General features: G+C 40.5%; 1 protein-coding gene across 1 annotated transcript; it reads left to right on the top strand.

The window, feature by feature from the left end:
* The first annotated feature begins 228 nt into the window (after positions 1 to 228).
* Positions 229 to 17,565, top strand: xylt2 (xylosyltransferase II). Its single transcript, XM_030142319.1, has 11 exons — positions 229 to 387; positions 4,525 to 5,059; positions 6,703 to 6,878; positions 8,338 to 8,540; positions 9,992 to 10,072; positions 10,224 to 10,440; positions 10,840 to 11,016; positions 12,562 to 12,818; positions 12,918 to 13,113; positions 13,899 to 14,232; positions 14,946 to 17,565. The coding sequence occupies exons 1-11, from the start codon at positions 256 to 258 to the stop codon at positions 15,266 to 15,268; spliced, it is 2,631 nt and encodes an 876-aa protein (XP_029998179.1). The 5' UTR covers positions 229 to 255; the 3' UTR covers positions 15,269 to 17,565.
* Positions 17,566 to 18,427: the final 862 nt, after the last annotated feature.

The following is an 18,427-nucleotide window of genomic DNA, read 5'->3' as shown; positions in this document are numbered from 1 at the left end:
AGACGTAATTTTTTATCTTCGTAATGTGTGTGATATAGAAGGACAGGTTTACCACTCCTCTCAGTATTTACAACTATTAGTGTGTTAACATATTAAATGCCATTACATGTGTTTCCCCCTGTCTGTGTCTTTATGGACTATAGAGTTTACCTTGCATGACAAACTTTCCCTGCGCGTGGTGAGCGAGTGACACCGCGTGACCGCGCAGTTTAGAATGCTCCCTCCACGCGCTCCCCCTCAACTGGAGTCGAAAAAATGGTGGCCAGCGCTCGAGTGCAGAAGCTTCTCCGTCGATATAAACTAGCGATTGCCGCCGCATTAACTATTCTCCTGATCCAAGGGCTTGTAGTATGGAGTCTAAGAAGTCTGGAGGAAGGCGAGGCAGAGGTGAGCGGCTATCTCTTGATTTATTTATACAATGACAGTGATTCTGTGGGGTTTAATTGTAGAGCTAGCCGTTAGCTCGTACCCTAGCTTACTATGTGTTGTGATACAGTAAAGCTAGCTGAGTTAGCAGTTGGGGAATAGCCCTGTTCCGCTTCCCGAACTGTTCACTACAACTGGACCAGCCCTGTCTTATTTTTCTGTCGCTTGGGCTGTCTGTCTATCACTGACAACAGCAAACTGAACAATTAGCCACATACTTCCAAAATCTCTGTCACTGACAGAACTAGTTGTATGGTTGTAAACTTGTACAAGCTAATATAAGCAGTGATAAAATCTGGTCTTAACATTGATGATTGTACATTTTACTTGGAGTCACTGAAACATGATAACTAATAGACAGGGGAAATGCATGATAGCGTGTTCTCAGCTCAAAGGAAAAGAGATAATGAAATGATGATGCAACTTTCATATAAACTGGCTCTGTTATGATTCACTTTGACTACAAACAGTTCGTCTGTTTGACCTGGACCGCCTCCTATGTCTGCCTCAGGACATGCAGCATCTGTTCTACTTATTTGTTTTGCTCATTTATATCCACCAGTGGCCTTTCACAGTGGAGCTGTGCTGTCTCTGTGACCTTCACTAAGCTTTGAATTTACCCAACACCCAGGGAGCATATCCCAGGGATAAAAGCTAAAGTTAAACAGAAAGTTGCCTCGACTCCACAATCCTAAAACAATTTATTTAACATTAGCCAAGTCCTCTGTGGGACTCTTATCTTTGTCTCTCTTGCACACCTGGAGCCCAATACCTCTAGGCAATGCTTGTTCCACTTCTCCTTCTAAATAAGGTAAGGTGAGTTGTTAACAGATGTGACCTGTGGAGGATTTTTAAAAAATTTTTTATTGAGGCACGCTGATACCATGAGTGCCACAGGCATGCAAGCTGAAACCTGAGTGCTGTCTCTCGATCATGATGTGACTAGACTGGAGTGTGCATAATATGCCCCCACATTGATAAGTTACAGATCTGTGCCCAGGGAGCGAAGCAGCCATTGGGAGAAATTAATTGGCTTCAGTGGTAGGGAGAAATTCAAACCTTTCATCACGTAGGCACAATGAAGAATTATGATGCTGTGGTTGCTCTTCTTGCTGTTTCTTATGCCATATATATTGACATCAGCCTAGATGAAGTAATCAGTTTCCTATGTACCAGTATGAAAGTATGGTTTATGGCAAAACAGGAAACATGACGTGAGCTATCATGCAGCAGAAGTGATGTTCAGTTTGACTTGTATCACCTGCCTGCATAAGCCTAGCGGCTTTCATCTGCCTCTTCAGGCTGAAACATGCTTTCCAAACGTATAGAAAATTCTGTGTATGAGGAAACAGATGAAGGCTTTAACTATAGCTGTATATCAAGGATCTTAAAAGCTCAATAAAAACCAGTAGCTGTCTGTGGTCTTGTGGAAAGCAGTCATACTCACTAGCACTAGATTATAATCTAAAATGAAAAAGAAAGGTCTGTTTAAAAATACAGCTCAGCGAGTTAATTTTATTAATAATCCAGTTTACAATTTAGTTTTTAATTAATGGTCTAAAATGGAAATCAGGCCTCTCTGTGTGAGTTCTGTCCTCATTCGCTGTGAAGTGTGGCTTGGGAAATGTGATACTGCTGCTTAGTGCACATGTCAGCTCCACATGCAACTATGTTGACAGACGCAAATGTCAGTGCAAGGGGTCTTTGCATATTTGCAGATTTGGATGCAGAATCAAATTTCATGCTTATGAAGGCATATTAATCATTCACATACCTCTGAACAGTGCATGTTAAGTCCGGAAAGCTCACGAAGGCAACTTAAGTGACAGTGGCTAGATTCTTGCAATAACTTGCATATGCTACAGTCTGTGGCTTGCTGTGCATGTGTGAACACAACCGCATGCATGGTATTAAAGGCTTTTTCACAGAAGGAAGGAAAAGGATTGTGAGGAAAGAGGACGTTCACAGACTGTTCCTCCATCATCCTTGTCTCACCCACTCCCTTCCCGTTCTCTCACATGGAGCCGAGCGCTCACTGCTGCTTCCCACTTCAGCAGATGGCAACGCTGATATGGTTTCACTCAACTTTAATTGGAAAGTAAAGAGCTGCCGACTAGCTTGCCTTTGAATCAATACATTTTTGACATGATGGTGTTAATTAAAAGCTGTGAAAATGAGTGATAAGGAAAATTGAAATGTTAGAAGATGTGTTTTATAGTGATTTTGCTGCTGTGAGCCACAAGAAAGGTTAGTAACACCATTTAAGATGTGGAATCCTTAAATGCCTTACAGAACATTAAAGGCTTTATCACAATTAAATCCCACCATATGATCTATTTTAGTGCCACACTTTACATCTGGACATCAGGATAGATGATCATCACTGCTACAGTTAAAACAAAAAAATACTACTAACCATTGTTTAGAGTAGCTTTGCTGTTGAACTCATGTTCTCCAACACAGACTAACTTTACATGCAGATAACAAATCAGCCATATTGAGAAATCACAAAACCATTAAACTCACCAAAAAGGCATCATAAATCTTTTTCACTGATTAAAATTAACCAGTTTTCTTGTTGGGTTAATGCTTAGGAATTTGTCCAGCTTCTTGCCAAAAGCTGAAAATAACCAGGTCCCATAAACTCTCTGAAACTGGCAGCACAGCACTGTGACTGGTATGTTACTGGGCTCCACTACACCTCTTACTGTAATGGGTTTTAGAGTGCAGTTGGCAATTAGTAGCTGACTCTGTTGTATTGTTTGGCAGCTGGTTTACTGACTGTATATTATCTGGCGCACTATTGCACCATTCAGCCTCAGTCCTTCGTTTCCCAGCGTCTCTGCTGTTAGGGTGCCAGCAGCGCCAGGCAAGAGAACCCGCATTCTGCCGTATCGTCTGACAGAGGCAGAAAGCTCTCGGCCCACTCACTGTTCTTTTTCCTCATTTCTGAGCACACATTTTGAAGGGCCTTTTGTGTTTTATGTGCCAAAACTATGATGCTGCTTGGCTAAAAGATTAAGTACTGGCTTTAGCAGTGTATTTTCATAGCCTGTTTTTCTGGAGGTGTGATTTGAGACTGATTATCTTCTTTCACTTCCTCTGAAATGATATTACATGTTCAGGATTTGCATCACTACTGGAACTCACTACATCTATGAAAAAAGGAACTGAGTTCTACAAATTTATAACTATTAAAGTGGTTAAAATGGGTTAGAAATCCAAATTTTAAGCTTTTATTTAAACTTGCACAATTTTTACTTTGGAACACACAAACCGACTGTCTCCATATATTGCATATTTCCACTGAACCACAGCTATGTGACAAATACTTAGTGGATTTAAGGTTTCAAATTGCAGCCACAGACTAACTATGAGATCTTTTTTATTACTCCAAGGCAGATATAAGAGGATCATGTCTCAACATTATAAGTGCCTGTAAAATCTCAAGTCTGTGATTTCAAGATCAAATTGTCATGCATAGTTGGGATAAAAAATACAGTATGTCAGTCTGATACAAAGACTGTCAGCATGTCTATTACTGCAGGCAGTTTAACTCCTAACTAACTAACTATTTAAAACATTAAACAAATAATATATTAATGGCAGGCTTGCTAACTATCTATTTTCAGTAATTTAAACAACTGTTTTAATTAACAGAATATCCACCACTTCTGAGACAGAGGTTTATGCTCAGTTATCGGGTGTTTGTTTTGCTCACTTTCCTTCTTTCATCAAGGGGAATACAAGGGTTTGTTGATGTTTATAGAGTTAAATACTAGATTAATTTTGTGCCTTTTTAAAGTATGATGTTTCCCTGTCCAGGCTAGTGCTTCTTGCAGATTAGCTACACAATAAGACAGAGACTTGGCTAAAAATAACACAGATCAGTGTAATACGGGAAAAAAGGATCCAAGTAAACACATCCTGCCCTCTGGGGCTCTTTATGCTGTTGTCTTAGTGGATGTCTGTGGGTTTTTTATATGTTGTATCAACACTTCCTCTCCAGTTTAGTGTTATTGACTAAGACTGGCTACAATTGGATTTAGAATTTGTTTTTATTTCATGTTCCTCTCACTGTTTTCCTCTCTCCTTTAGAGAAAAACACGACGTTCAAAGCTCCCTGACCACAACAACCAGGACCCAAAAAGAGATACTGCACTTTGGGAAAAGCAAAATTCTCTGTCGGGGAGGAATAGAGGCCGATGGAGTGCCAGGTCGGAAAGGACAGGGGGCACAGCAGCCAGTGCACTGAGGAGAGGGACAAGCCGGAGAGGAGGAAAACCCAGCATCAGATTGAAGACTCCACCGGAGCGGGGGGCTGGTTTGGATGGCATCATTCCCCATGACCTGTCCAGCAGCCGGAACTTCACCGAGAGTCGTGGTGGCACAGATGGAGCTGCTAGATTGCCAGCTGTTGCCATACCAGGGGAACCTGGCAGTGTGGACGGGGCCCACCAAGCCCCCAGCAGTGACTTTGCGCCTAAATGCGATATCATAGGCAAGGACGCACTGTCGGCCTTGCATCGTGCAGCATCACAGCAGTGCCGACAGGAGATCGCTAACATCGTGTGCCAGCATCAGGCTGGACAACTCATGCCAGACTCGCTTCCTCAGTTCTGCCCCCAGCTCGGTGAGAATGAGAGTTATAGTTTAAAACTTTCATTTGTTTTCATTTTTATTTAGTCTTTTAGTTTTATTTATTTATTTATTTATTTATTTATTTATTTATTTTTTCAATTATATCTACTTTAGAAGTGTACAGCTAGGTTACATTTTGCTTTTAGTTTGACATCTAGTTGTAATTTTTTTTTTCAATGTTAATTTTATATTAATTATATCCCCAAAATCAAGTTATAATGGGGATATAACGGTTTTACACCACCAGATCTGTTGCCGCTGGATATCCTTTGTGTGAACGTGATAACTAGGACAGATTTGATTGGATTTCTTTTCCCTTGATAACCAACATAGGGGACCCCTAGTGGAAGAACCCTATTGATTTCAGCTTCTCTATGACTATTATAAGTAATTCAAATGGGGATGATTTAGTTGAAAATCAGTTTTTTGGACATAAATTAAGCAATAATAGGTCGATTGAAATAAAATTTGGTTCATATTGATCGTCTTACAAATGCCCATTTTCTCGCTACCATCCAGAGTTATATGGTGTAATTTTCAGTCACTAGGTGGAGTTTTGTGGGGAAAAATTGGTTTTTTGACCATTATTCTGCCACTATCACGTCCATGTAGCTTTATGTATAGATTTATATATAGCAGAGGATTGGAGGGATTTCAGGGATATTTCTTTGCTGTCTGCCCCCCGACAGCGTAAGCCTTGTTTCATTCAGGTATTATGTGAATAGCCTTAATTTCCATATTGTGCAAAATCGTTAGACTGTACATCATGAACCATTGACTTTGAGAGAAAGTTAAAGTTGAAGCTGTATTTCTTCAGTGGTAGTTTCACTGTTTGTCCAGGTGAGAATTCTAGTTACAGACAGGTTACAAACTGACTACAAACACTATTCCACCACACTCACTGTGGATAAACTTAACCGAAAGTGAGTATGGTGATAAGATCATGAATGCTATCTTTGAGTATTTTCTATGAGGGCCCATCATAACAAAACCCCACATAAGGGTTTTTGTAAATTTTACAAACAGCTCTGGAAAACTTAAAAGACTACTTGCTTCACTATTTATTTATATACATGTGTTGGAGTAAAATAAACAAATGACAATTTTTTTTCCCTCCAACTTCCAGGCAAAAACATTGTCATTTAGTGTATTTATTTGTAGACTGTAACAACTGGTCAAAATAAATAGCAATTTTCAGACCTTGAAAATGCAAAGAAAACAAGGTAATACCAATGTTTTAATGTTGGAATAGTTGCAAGCAATTAAGCTGTGTTATATGTTTTGTGATTGTCCAGCTTACTCTTTGTCACAGGTTTTTATGGTGTGAAGGTCCGGATATTTGGAGTGGTCTCTTTAATATTTTCCAGAGCTGTACATTGTGAACTAGTGACATAAGTAAGCATAGTGATGAAACACAACTCAATTACAGTGTAAGGGCTGCACTGAAGCAAAAACACTCCACCCACCTCTCTGGCTTGGTTTATTTGTTCCAGTGAGCACAGTTGGCAGCTTTTGTATGTGCTTTCCTTGGAGGAAAAATACAAAATGAATAACTCCTTCATTCCTGTACACTTCACATATAAATCTGTTATGAAACCTATAAAAAAAATGTCTATTTCTGTCTTTTATGGCCAGGCGTGTCCAATCCAGTTCAGGCTGTTGGTGAACTGGACAACAGCTTGGCAAAGGTGGAGAACCCAGTCAGGGTGGCGTTTGTTCTGATGGTCCATGGCCGTGCTGTACGGCAGCTCAAGCGTCTCATTAAAGCCATATACCACAGAGACCACTACTACTACATTCATGTGGACAAGGTAAGTCCTCGAAGGATGTAACAGTACCTTGAACACCATAGAGAAATATTAATATAAAACATATAAAAAAGTGTCTGTGGGATTTCTCACATTATTATTTACCTATATTGTGCAGTCATGTAGTGCATTCAGTGTCCTGGCTACACTTGAGCTCACACTGTGCCTTACTGATTTGGTCTTCTTGCATTATGAAGGTTAAATTTATCCCACGGGTCGCACAGTGTGGTTAACGGGATTAGCCTGGATAGAGAGAAGTGCGGTTATTCTTAGGGGCTGGATTTAGCTGAGGAAAAGTCTGTTGTGTGCAGCTGGAAGGCAAAAGACAAACGTATGGCTGCTGATACTGAGGCAAAGACCTCAGGTGTGTAAAGCACAGACAGCAGCAGAGAACAGGTGCCTGTCAACGGTGCACCTGTGTAGCCGGAAAGGTTGTCAAGTCCCGGGGAGTCGTCTGTTCTGCTGCCAAGGGACGGCGGAGGGCTTAGCAGAGGCAGTGATGAATACAGAGTCAGTGGGACAGTCACACCATGGACCCCGTCTTAGACCCTTTGTCAGCTTCACCTCATCCATCTCTGAGGCAAAAGCCTGTTTGAAAGATGAGGCTGTTAAAGAGGTCAGGCTGTACTGGAATGAGTCTGCCAGCACCTCTTCAGACTTCTTCTCCCAGTTGTGTGTGTTTTGATTCATGTGTCTTCTCCTGTGTTATCTCCGTTGTGAACAGAATCGCAGAAAATAAACAAACACTGCATCACAAGTTCAGACTGTGTTATTATTTAAATGGTTAAAGAAAGAAGAAAGAAACCCTTTGTTTTAACAATCGCCTCTTTGCCAACATAAAACGGCAAGGGTCTAATGTTTTAAAGTGTAGGACAAAATTAGTAACACACTGTTTTTGCTTGACTAAACCCAATTGGACTTGATGCACACAAGCAATTACTTTACAAGTGTCTTTTTCCCTTGAAGTGCTCATTTACTCTGTCAGAGCCTTTTATTAGCAGAGTTTACTTGGAAACGGAGTGCTCGTTAATTAGTTAATAATTAATCTGATTAAGCGCCAAGAAGAGGAAGGTGCTGATTTCCTGGCTTCCTCTATTTTCAGACGGATAGTGATTGCATGTTTTCAAAATTTCAATTTGTTGGCATTAAGCTGGACTCTTTAAATCAACTTTTCCTTCCTTCATCCTGTCTGTTCTCTCTCCAGGCTATTTTGTAAGAAGGCTCATAATCTTTGTGAACTTAGATTGTGAATTTTCATTCAACAAGAGCACCCACAGTACCATGTGACTTTTGTTCTGCTTGGATCACATTCTCTGTCAACATGAGCCAGCTTTATATGATTTTCTTGGCACAGTGGCATCTGTGGTTCTGGCTAACATGACAACTGCAGTGCAGCTAAAACCCGATTATCACTGGTGATACAGAATTTAACTGTTTGACACTTTGCTTTGAAATCCTCCAGCGGTCTGGCTACATGCATCGTGAGGTCCTGCAGATAGCCCAGCAGTACCCAAATGTCCGTGCCACCCCATGGCGCATGGTCACCATTTGGGGAGGAGCCAGCTTACTGAAGGCCTACCTTCACAGTATGCAGGACCTGCTCTCTATGTTGGACTGGAAGTGGGATTTTTTCATCAATCTCAGTGCCACAGACTTCCCCACCAGGTTGGTTGACCATAAACAAACATTGGGGTTGAGGATATTTCCTAATTTTGTTGGAGAGTTATGTGTGTGTTTATTTGGATGTTATTTAAACACAGTATAATATCCAGTAAAACAGATTAAAAGGAGATAAGTGCACATTAAACTAAAGCAGCTAACATTATGCTACTTGCATGTTTCCGATAAGCCACATTTGAAGCTGATGAATGGCAGAGAATTGTTTGGATTCCACCATCTTAGGGTTATCTTTTACTCCCTCAACATGATCCCACCCTTTGAATCTCTGCCCACATTAATTAATAACCATCAAGGTGAACAATCATGTATTATGTGTACAAAAATGGGGCGGCCATCGCTCAGGAGGTAGAGTGGGTCGTCCAATAACTGAAGGGTTGGCTGTTCGAATCCCGCTCTGTCCTAATCAGTTCATTGTGTCCTTGGGCAAGACACTTCAGCCTCCTTGCCTCCAGTGCCACTCACACTGGTGTATGAATGTAGGTGTGAATTGGCACCCACACTTCTGTCAGCCTGCCCCAGGGCAGCTGTGGCTACAGATGTAGTTTACCACCAGCAGAGGGGGAATGTTAGAGCGAATGAATAATGGGTCAATAATGTAAAGCACTTTGAGTGTCCCAAAAAGTGCTATAGAAATGTAATCCATTATTATTATTATTATTATTATTATTATTATTATTATTATTATTATTATTAAATATGTAACTGAACTCATTAAGTTCAAGCATTAGTACAGTGTTTGATAGTGAATATGAACACTTGTTTGCCAGATTTGAAAACACTGCCTTTTAAATTTTTGTCCCTTGTTTTTCCACCAGTTGTTATTCTCACCTAATAAATGGTTAAAATAACAATGTTCTCATTTGGAATTTGGTCAGACTTGGCAGATCCTGTAATGAACAAGTCTTAATTTTACTCAAAGACTTACCTATAAGGAGTAAAATCAGTCTCTTAATTTCCTGCAGAGCACTATGTCTCGTACAGAATAATGTTTCGTTATCGACCACTTGTGTTAATTAGTTCCTGCTTGGGTTTTTTCTTATTGATGGCTCATTCCTCCAGAATTGCCAGTAGATTTGTTTCTGTCTCTGACCTACAATGACTGTGACTGTTACTGCAGCATTATCTGTGGACATTTGCTGGAGTATACAATTTTTGAGTAAAAGCATGAAATGTATTGTTCTGATCAGAGTTGCCTGTTGTCTGTCTCACTAACCTGGTTTTGCTAGATTTATAGTCCTGTTGTAAGATAATTTCAAAACAAATGTTTTATAATTCTCTTGATCTGTTCTGAGGAGCATTACATGAATTACTTGGAATTTAACAGAAAAATCGTGTCTGGAGTCAAATAGAATTTTTTTCCAAAGAATTGTCTGACTTTTTTCCTCTCTGACCAAACCCTTCATCCTTTCACTTCTCACCATTCTACTTTTCTACAGGACTAATAGTGAACTGGTGGCATTCCTGTCTCAGCATAGAGACAAAAACTTCCTTAAGTCTCATGGGAGAGAGAATGCCAGGTGAGGTAACATGTACGATGTATCAGAAAGATTCATATGCGTACCTATTGCCATTTTTTTGTGTTGTTGAACAGTCCAGAAGAAAACAGTTTGACCATTTGCATTAATACACGTTTCAGAAAGCACTAAATATAGTGTTTTTTCATTCAAGGTTTATTAAGAAGCAGGGCCTTGATCGTCTCTTCCACGAGTGTGACAACCACATGTGGCGTCTCGGCGAACGCCACATCCCAGAAGGCCTGGAGGTCTCAGGCGGCTCAGATTGGTTCGCACTTACTCGGCGCTTCGTGGAGTATGTCATCAACTCCCAGGACAAGCTGGTGTTGGGGCTGAAACAGTTCTATTCCTACGCTCTGCTCCCTGCTGAGGTAGGGACACCTGAGGCAGTCTGTTTATCTGCTGCTGTTGAGACAGTTTGATGTACAAGTCTGTCTGAGGCTCAGGGTCCCCTGCTAAGCCAAAAGAGTCTAGCTGTGGAGATAATGTAATACTTTAAGCGCCAGGGTGCAATAGAGGTGCCAGACGAAAGGAGAGTTCACTAGAGTTTATTTAGTTGTGCGGTTTCATGTCTCAGAGGAGCTACTCTGCTTTGTTTGCCTTTGTTTGGTGCTGTAGAGGCGTGACATTTTGCAGTTTCGAGTCATTGGTTTGAAACTGTTTATGCATGTGTTTGAGGGTGTCGGGTTTACAGTAACTTCAGTGTTGCACAGCCTTAGTATTCTTCCACTAGAAATACTGCATTTACCTCCTGTGCCCTTTGTTTGCAGTCCTTTTTCCACACTGTGCTGGGGAACAGCCACATGTGTGACACTCTGGTGGACAATAATCTGCGGGTCACCAACTGGAACCGCAAGCTGGGCTGCAAATGCCAGTACAAACACATCGTTGACTGGTGTGGCTGCTCTCCCAACGATTTCAAACCACAAGACCTCATACGGATCCAGGTAAGTTAGCCAGACCTTCACAGCACAGAACTCATAAAAAGCTTAAATCAAATGGTAGCTTTTTTATTTTTTAAGTCTTTAGCTCAGGTCTCACATGCTTGATTGTTACATATTTACTAGACCTGGAGGATATGAGGAAATCTGCCATGAGATGGCATTGTTCAGTATTTCAATAATAGTAAGTGTTGCAACAAGCAAATAATTTAATTACATATACAGGTCCTGTGCATTTTTGCTACCCTCTGTCTTGTGAATAAAGAAATGAATTTAGTGTGAGCATTTTATTGTACAAATTGGGGATTAGTACCCAACAAATTAAACAGAAACTGAGTATTTAGCTCTGCACCCTTTAAAATATTTTCCTGTAAACTCAACAAAAACATCTCCGTAATTTAAAGAAAGGATATTTGGAGGAAAACAATCATTCATTCTCCAAATGGCTTAATCATCTTAGAGGGTTGCAGGGATGTTCTGGCCAATCCCAGCTATTATCGGGTGAAGGCAGAGTACACCCTTCATCAGTTAATTTCAGGGAATGATTAAATTAGTTTAAATACTATGACATTTAACTTGTTGACACACTGGTACGCCCTGATTGGCTAAATGGTAGATTCTGGGCTGTATCTGGTAAGACTCAGGTTCACTTGCTGAATGTGAATAAAATAATTTTCTTTATTCACTGTGTCACATCTTCTTCTACACTGAACAAAAATATAAATGCACCACTTTTGTTTTTGCTCCCATTTTTCATGAGCTGAACTCAAAGATCTAAAACTTTTTCTGTGTACACACAAGGTTTATTTCTCTCAAATATTGTTCACAAATCTGTCTAAATTTGTGTTAGTGAACACTTCTTCTTTGCTGAGATAATCCATCCACCTCACAGGTGTGGCATATCAAGATGCTGATTAGACAGTATGATTTTTGCACAGGTGTGCCTTAGGCTGGCCACAATAAAAGGCCACTCCAAAATGTGCAGTTTTATCACACAGCACAATACCACAGATGTCACAAGTTTTGAGGGAATATGCAATTGGCATGCTGACTTCAGGAATCTCCACCAGAGCTTTTGCCTGTGAATTGAATGTTCATTTCTCTACCATAAGCCATCTCCAAAGCTGTTTCAGAGAATTCATGAGGAAGACTGTGCGAGGACAATGGTGGTCACACCAAATACTGACTGGTTTTCTGACCCCCCTGGACCACCCAATACAGTAAAACTGCACATTTTAGAGTGGCCTTTTATTGTGGCCAGCCTAAGTCACACCTGTGCAATAATCCTGCTGTCTAATCAGCATCTTGATATGCCACACCTGTGAGGTGGATGGATTATCTCAGCAAAGGACAAAGGAGAAGTGCTCACTAACACAGATTTAGACAAATTTATGAACAATATTTGAGAGAAATAGGCCTTTTGTGTACATAGAAAAAGTTTTAGATCTTTGAGTTCAGCTCATGAAAAATGGGAGCAAAAACAAAAGTGGTGCGTTTATATTTTTGTTCAGTGTATCTGACCATTTCATCTTGGTCTCTTTTTATCCACAGCAACTGACCCGACCGACTTTCTTTGCCCGCAAGTTTGAGTCCACTGTAAACCAGGAGGCTATCGACATCCTGGACACTCACCTGTATGGTCAGTACGCTCCGGGCACAGTTGCCATCAAGGCGTACTGGGAGAGTCTGTTTGAGCAGCTCGATGGTGTCGGCTCACTCAGTGATGTTGCTCTGACTGCCTATAGTTCTTTCTTTCGTTTGGGTCTAAAGAATCTGGTGACCACTCAGAGCAGCATTGAGGCCTGCAGGTCCGTAAACCACTTTTATTTTATCTTGGATTGGTAGATAGAAAAATGTCATTTTTGATTATTTTTCTAATGCGTTTTTTTTTTTTTTTTTTTTTGCAGGTTTGAACCTGTAGGCTATCCTCTCTCAGTACACTTGTACTTCTATGATGACCGCTTCCAAGGATACCTGGTCCATCAGGAAGTACAGAACGTAGGTTCAAAGGTCAGGGAGAAACTGGAGATGTGGGCAGTGCCCCAGGCCACCCTCGTCCTGGAGAACAACCTTAAAGAATTTGAAAGGCTCAAGAACCTGGAAGTAAGTGCAGTGTGAGGGGAAGCCTTTGAATCACACTCATTGTGTTTGTCTACAGGTGACTGGTGTGAAACAGTCGTAACCGTCTCTGAAGTCACTGGACTGTAACTTCAAAGATCAGAGTACCTCAATAAAACTGCTTTGGGTCAGATTATCTTCCTAATATTTAAGCATAAGGATTGTATAATTGTGATTTAATCTGAAGAGAACTTTGAAGCTCAGAGTCATTGAAAAGATGTACAGTTGTCCTCAATCCAGATGTTTATGAAAAACAAATTAATGAAACTTCAGTAATAAATCTAAGTTTACTACATTAGATCAGTTTTATTGTAATTGATTAACACAATATTCAGTGCTACAGCCATGTCAGCTTGTAGGTATTGAAAATACCATTGGTTTTATGACATGTAAATGATAATATATTGATGTCTCTAAATCAGACCCCAATGGCTGTTAGTGAGGGCTCTGAGGTGAGTTTATCATTGTTTTACTGCCAACACTGGCTGAAAGTGAGGGGCAAGACATCACTGGATTCAGAGGGATGATGGGGAAGTAATATTACTAAACGTGGACTGCATTAATATTAGTACATCAGCATCGAGTGTCTCCTGCTGAGAGGAAGAACAGATGAAATGCAGTAGCATTGTTCTCCCCGCTGTCTTACCCTGTAGCCTCATTTAACAATGTACCTTCCAATTAGAGGAGTTATAAACAGTTCGTTTTACTCTGTTTTTGTTACTTTATTAACATATGTCTTACCAAGTTCGTTTCATTCTGTTTTTTGACAGATCGGTACAGAGTGGGATCCTAAAGAAAGACTTTTCCGTAACTTCGGTGGGGTGATTGGCCCGTTAGATGAACCACTGGCCGTCCAGAAGTGGGCTCGAGGACCTAACCTCACAGCCACTATCGTGTGGATTGACCCAGCTCTGGTTGTGGCAGCGTCATACGACATCAGTGTGGATGTGGATGCAGAGTACACCCAATACAAACCACCGCTGCAGCACCCTCTGCGACCTGGGGCTTGGACTGTACGGGTGTTAAAGCAGTGGGAGCGCATTGCAGAAGTTCACTTCTTGGTCATGCCTTTAACCTTTAAAGATAAGGAGCCACTACGCAAAGGTGAGGCAGAGACTTGGAGCATTTGAACCAAATGTCAGTTCATTCAGTTTAAGGATTTCATGTGTTTGTTTGATTTAGGGCAGTGCAATATATTCACATATCCAGACATATTCCCACACAATAAATCACTCATAATTTACAATGATCTGTCAATTCTGTCAGTAAATCCTTTTTAGAAGATGACCACATAGAGAGGCCCATTTTCTACATTTTGAATTATATACTCAAATACGAGTGAGTGCCTCTAATTTGTTATTCTCTTTTTTTATTTAGTTACATTTATTTAAGCATGTTGAAAAAAAAAAAATTTCTAAAATATAAGACCATAGAAAATAGTTTGAAAAAATTAAGTAATATGGTACAAAATCACTCTTTAACAGTTGAGGTATTTGAATAATTGTAGTGGGAAAAAGTGAATACAGGTCTGATGTAAATGTCATAATATAAACCAAAGAACTTAAACATGTAACACTGTATCAGAAAAATGAAATCTAACAAGTATGGAAAGAATGCTGTGTGCATCCAGTGTTGTCCAAATGATGACAAATGTTGTGAATGGTGTGATTTGTAACTGATGGCCCATAATATGAAACAGTAGATATTTCTCATTGGATGAGATCATCAGATGATGTTTTCTGTTTTACAGCCCTACTTCCATCTTTAAAAGACTAACTTCATTTTCTCCTCTCTGTAAATGTCATTGTTCATTCCAGGAGAGGACAGCTGGCTCCTGGCAGGTCCTCCAGGTAACTTGTACCTGGAGCAGAGCTTCCAGCAGCTGAGCTCCGTGCTGAAGTTGCCGCCGCAGGAGCCTGCGATGCATGAGGCCCAGCGTAACGCCCAGCTGGTGGGTCGGCCTCTCGAAGCATGGCTGGACAATGGCATCGCAGCTTTTTGGGTCATCGGTGACCTGTGCTCCACACAGACTTCCTCATGTCCTGCTTTGGGACCTTGCTCCAAGACTTCATGGAGTTCAATGTCTCCAGACCCAAAATCTGAACTGGGCCCAGTGAAAAGTGATGGACGGATCAGGTAGCCTTAAGAGAGGAGAGACTCGCTGACACATAGACTGAGGCGGACCTGCACCGGAGGCCAGTCAGGTGTAGAAGGTCTACATGTGAACCTGATGCCTCTGAGGTCTGTTCAGAGCTCAAAGGCACATAAGAGGACGAGGCGCCTTTGTGCACTGAGAAGCCGACGCACACTCTGAGGCGGTAACAGAGTGGAGACAGGACACGGCTGCTGGAATTTGCACATAGGAGACTGCAACCGCACAAGTCTGTGGTTGTTTAGTTTGCCGAATGGTTATATGAATGCCAGATGAATTGTGTTTTTGCTGCCTGGCACATAGGTTTTCAGTCAGGGTCCGTCGGATGGGAGTTTGAAAAGAACCCTCTGCACATGTTTGAACTCTGGGCACAGTTTTCAGTTTTCCTCTGCTTTGAAAGACTTGGTGAGCAGTTGTCAAAACTCAACCACAGGCTCCCCGCTGTGTTCCGTCTTCATTACAAAGGAGAACGGGACCTCGAAGTCACGTTATTGTGCTTATTTTGAAGCATTATCTAAACATTCGGAGCAGACAGATGAAGTGCACTTTACTGTAAGACTGTAGCGTTACAGAGCTCACCTGGTTACAGTGTGATGAGTAGAAGTTTCAAAGTCAAGGTCACATCAGTCATCATTAATATTATAGTAGGTGCCTGTTGAGGCCAAATACCTGCACTGTCGCCATTGCACAGACACATCAGCGATAGGGGACGACAGATACTGATTATTGGTACTCGAGAGATCAAGAGTCGATATTTGGATTTTGAAATGTGGTTAAAAATCTTGGATTCTCAACACAATCCTAGCTCATGTCCAGGACTTTCACTTGCTGGTGGCTGGGATACACTCCAGCATCACCAAATTAATGAATCAATGAACACAAACTTTTGTTGAAATGACTTTAAGCATGAGTTTTATCATTTTCAGACTTATGTTAAAACAAAAAGGGAGCTCCCGACAACATTTCTTATCAAGTTTAGTATCTAGGTGTGAAAAATAGCCCCAAGAAAGATCAAGGACATAAATAAAACAAGTGAAACATTTGTGCTGAAATTTCCGGTAATCTGTCATCCTCTAACCACTAATACTTACCCAGATAAAGGTAAAATAAGGAGATGGAGCTGGGATTCTTGGATATGTAGTTTTTTTTAGCATCTTTGTTTACTGTGACATTTCTAATTTTGTGATTTTAGAACAATGTGTTTTATCTGTTGGTTCCCTGAATTTGATATTAAGTTGATTGTATGTCGTTCTAAAATAAAAGCCACTGAATAGTTTTGTGGTGAAGGGAAGTGCCTAGATGGGTGCAGCATCCAACTGCACATAGTGTGACTGCAGTAGTTGACAAAAACAGTCTCACCCACACTTCCACGATAACTCGTCAACCTCCACTGATAGATACCTGTAACCTTAAGTCGAGTTTAGTGATGAATACGTTTTGTCGTGGTTAGGTTTTAGATTTAGCTGAACTACAGCCAAATTCAAAAGGCAGAAAAAATGTAATGAGACGGCAAAAGTCTTTCAGAATACATACCTCGTCCATCTCGGTTACATACATTATTGCCACTCCTGTGTTTGCATCAGTTACATTTCAATTCCCAACATGCATTTCAACTGTAGGATTAAAAAAAAAATGTTACGCTCAACACTGTATGTTTCTGGATTTTAATCACACGATCAAAAATCAACGCTGCCTTTACTGAGTTGAGATGAGTTGTTTACTATGGGATAATTGTACCAGATTTGTACATGTCATGCCTTTGAGAGGATAGTGAACCCCCCTTTGTCTGTTAGTTTGCTTTTTTTTTCATGTGGTATTTTACGTGGACACCATATGAGTTTTTAAGTGACCTTGTTTACTTTGCACAGTACAGTTGCTTCAGTGAAGCCCTAGTTTTATTGAGATGAGAGCAGAGTAAATGTTGCAGCAGATGTTATTTTTCTATATTTGAGAGGATGTGTGTATGTTGTCTGTACATTTCCAATAATCTGTTTAAAAAAAAAAAAAAAAAGAAAAGCAAAACTGCTGTCTACTTCTGTTGTATTTGACAGTCCACCCATTCAGTGTCATTCGAAGCAGACCTTCTGTTTTTGGGGGTGGGGTGGGGGGTGGGGATTCATGGTTTCCGTCCCTGCTGTTGTGATAACCAGCAGCGGCTCTGAGTCATCCCGGGCTCTGTGTCTCTTATCGGAGTCAGGAACTTCAGCCTGTCACTGTACGCCTCTGGAGAAGCTCAGAGGGAAGGCATCCTGACCGATGACTCAATAAAAACACACTTAAACGAACAATTTTGTATTTTGTCCCATTTCATTTTTTATGAATATCAACCACAGGGGCATTGTCGTACCCTGCAGCGTCTGTGTGACTACATGTTTGGTATTTAGGTGCAGTTTGGGAAGCTCTTGGAATACGACATTTTGGTGTCAACTTTGACCTTCAATTTTCAAGGTCCAATCAGATTTGTCCAATTTGAACGGGAAAGTTTACCTACGTTTTCAGATCTTTCTGGGTTTTCTCTTAAATCTTATCAAGCTGAGCTCATAGTGACTCCTTCTACACAAATAACTTGAACCCCAATTTTATCTACATTATACTAACAGTTTTTACATGTTTCAAGTAGGTCAAGCATGGGTCTACAAATAAAGCATTGTATTAGAAGCAGGGTTCATACGGGTGCTTGAAATCCTTGAAAATGCTTGAATTTCAATGTTGTGTTTTCCAGGTCTGAAAAGTGCTTGAATTTCAGTTTAAGTGCTTGAAAGTGCTTGCATCTATAACCAAAGCTACCCACAGAGAGGTGATACATTTTGAAAAATAAAACTTAGTCAAAAAAGAAAATTAGAGGGTGCTTTCAGGTAGAATCCAGGTACATTTTGTATCTCAATCTTAGTCTCAGTGCAAGTGTGCCTCTTTTTTTGAAAAAAACTTTGTGTTCATGAGTTTCTAAACTTTTTTATGTTATGGAACATAATTTTAGATGTTTATATCAAATTACAATGTACATCATTGTGACAAAAAGAGAAAAAAATAATCATGAATATATGTATTCCAGTAGATATGTATTTTTTTAAAAGTGTGAGCTGGAAAAATTTGAAAATGACCCTTAAAAGTGCATGAATTTGACACTGAAAATGGTTTACGAATCCT

Source organism: Sphaeramia orbicularis, chromosome 8 (genome assembly GCF_902148855.1).
Source record: "Sphaeramia orbicularis chromosome 8, fSphaOr1.1, whole genome shotgun sequence".
NCBI lineage: Eukaryota > Metazoa > Chordata > Actinopteri > Kurtiformes > Apogonidae > Sphaeramia > Sphaeramia orbicularis.
This window is presented reverse-complemented; position numbering and strand designations above follow the sequence as displayed.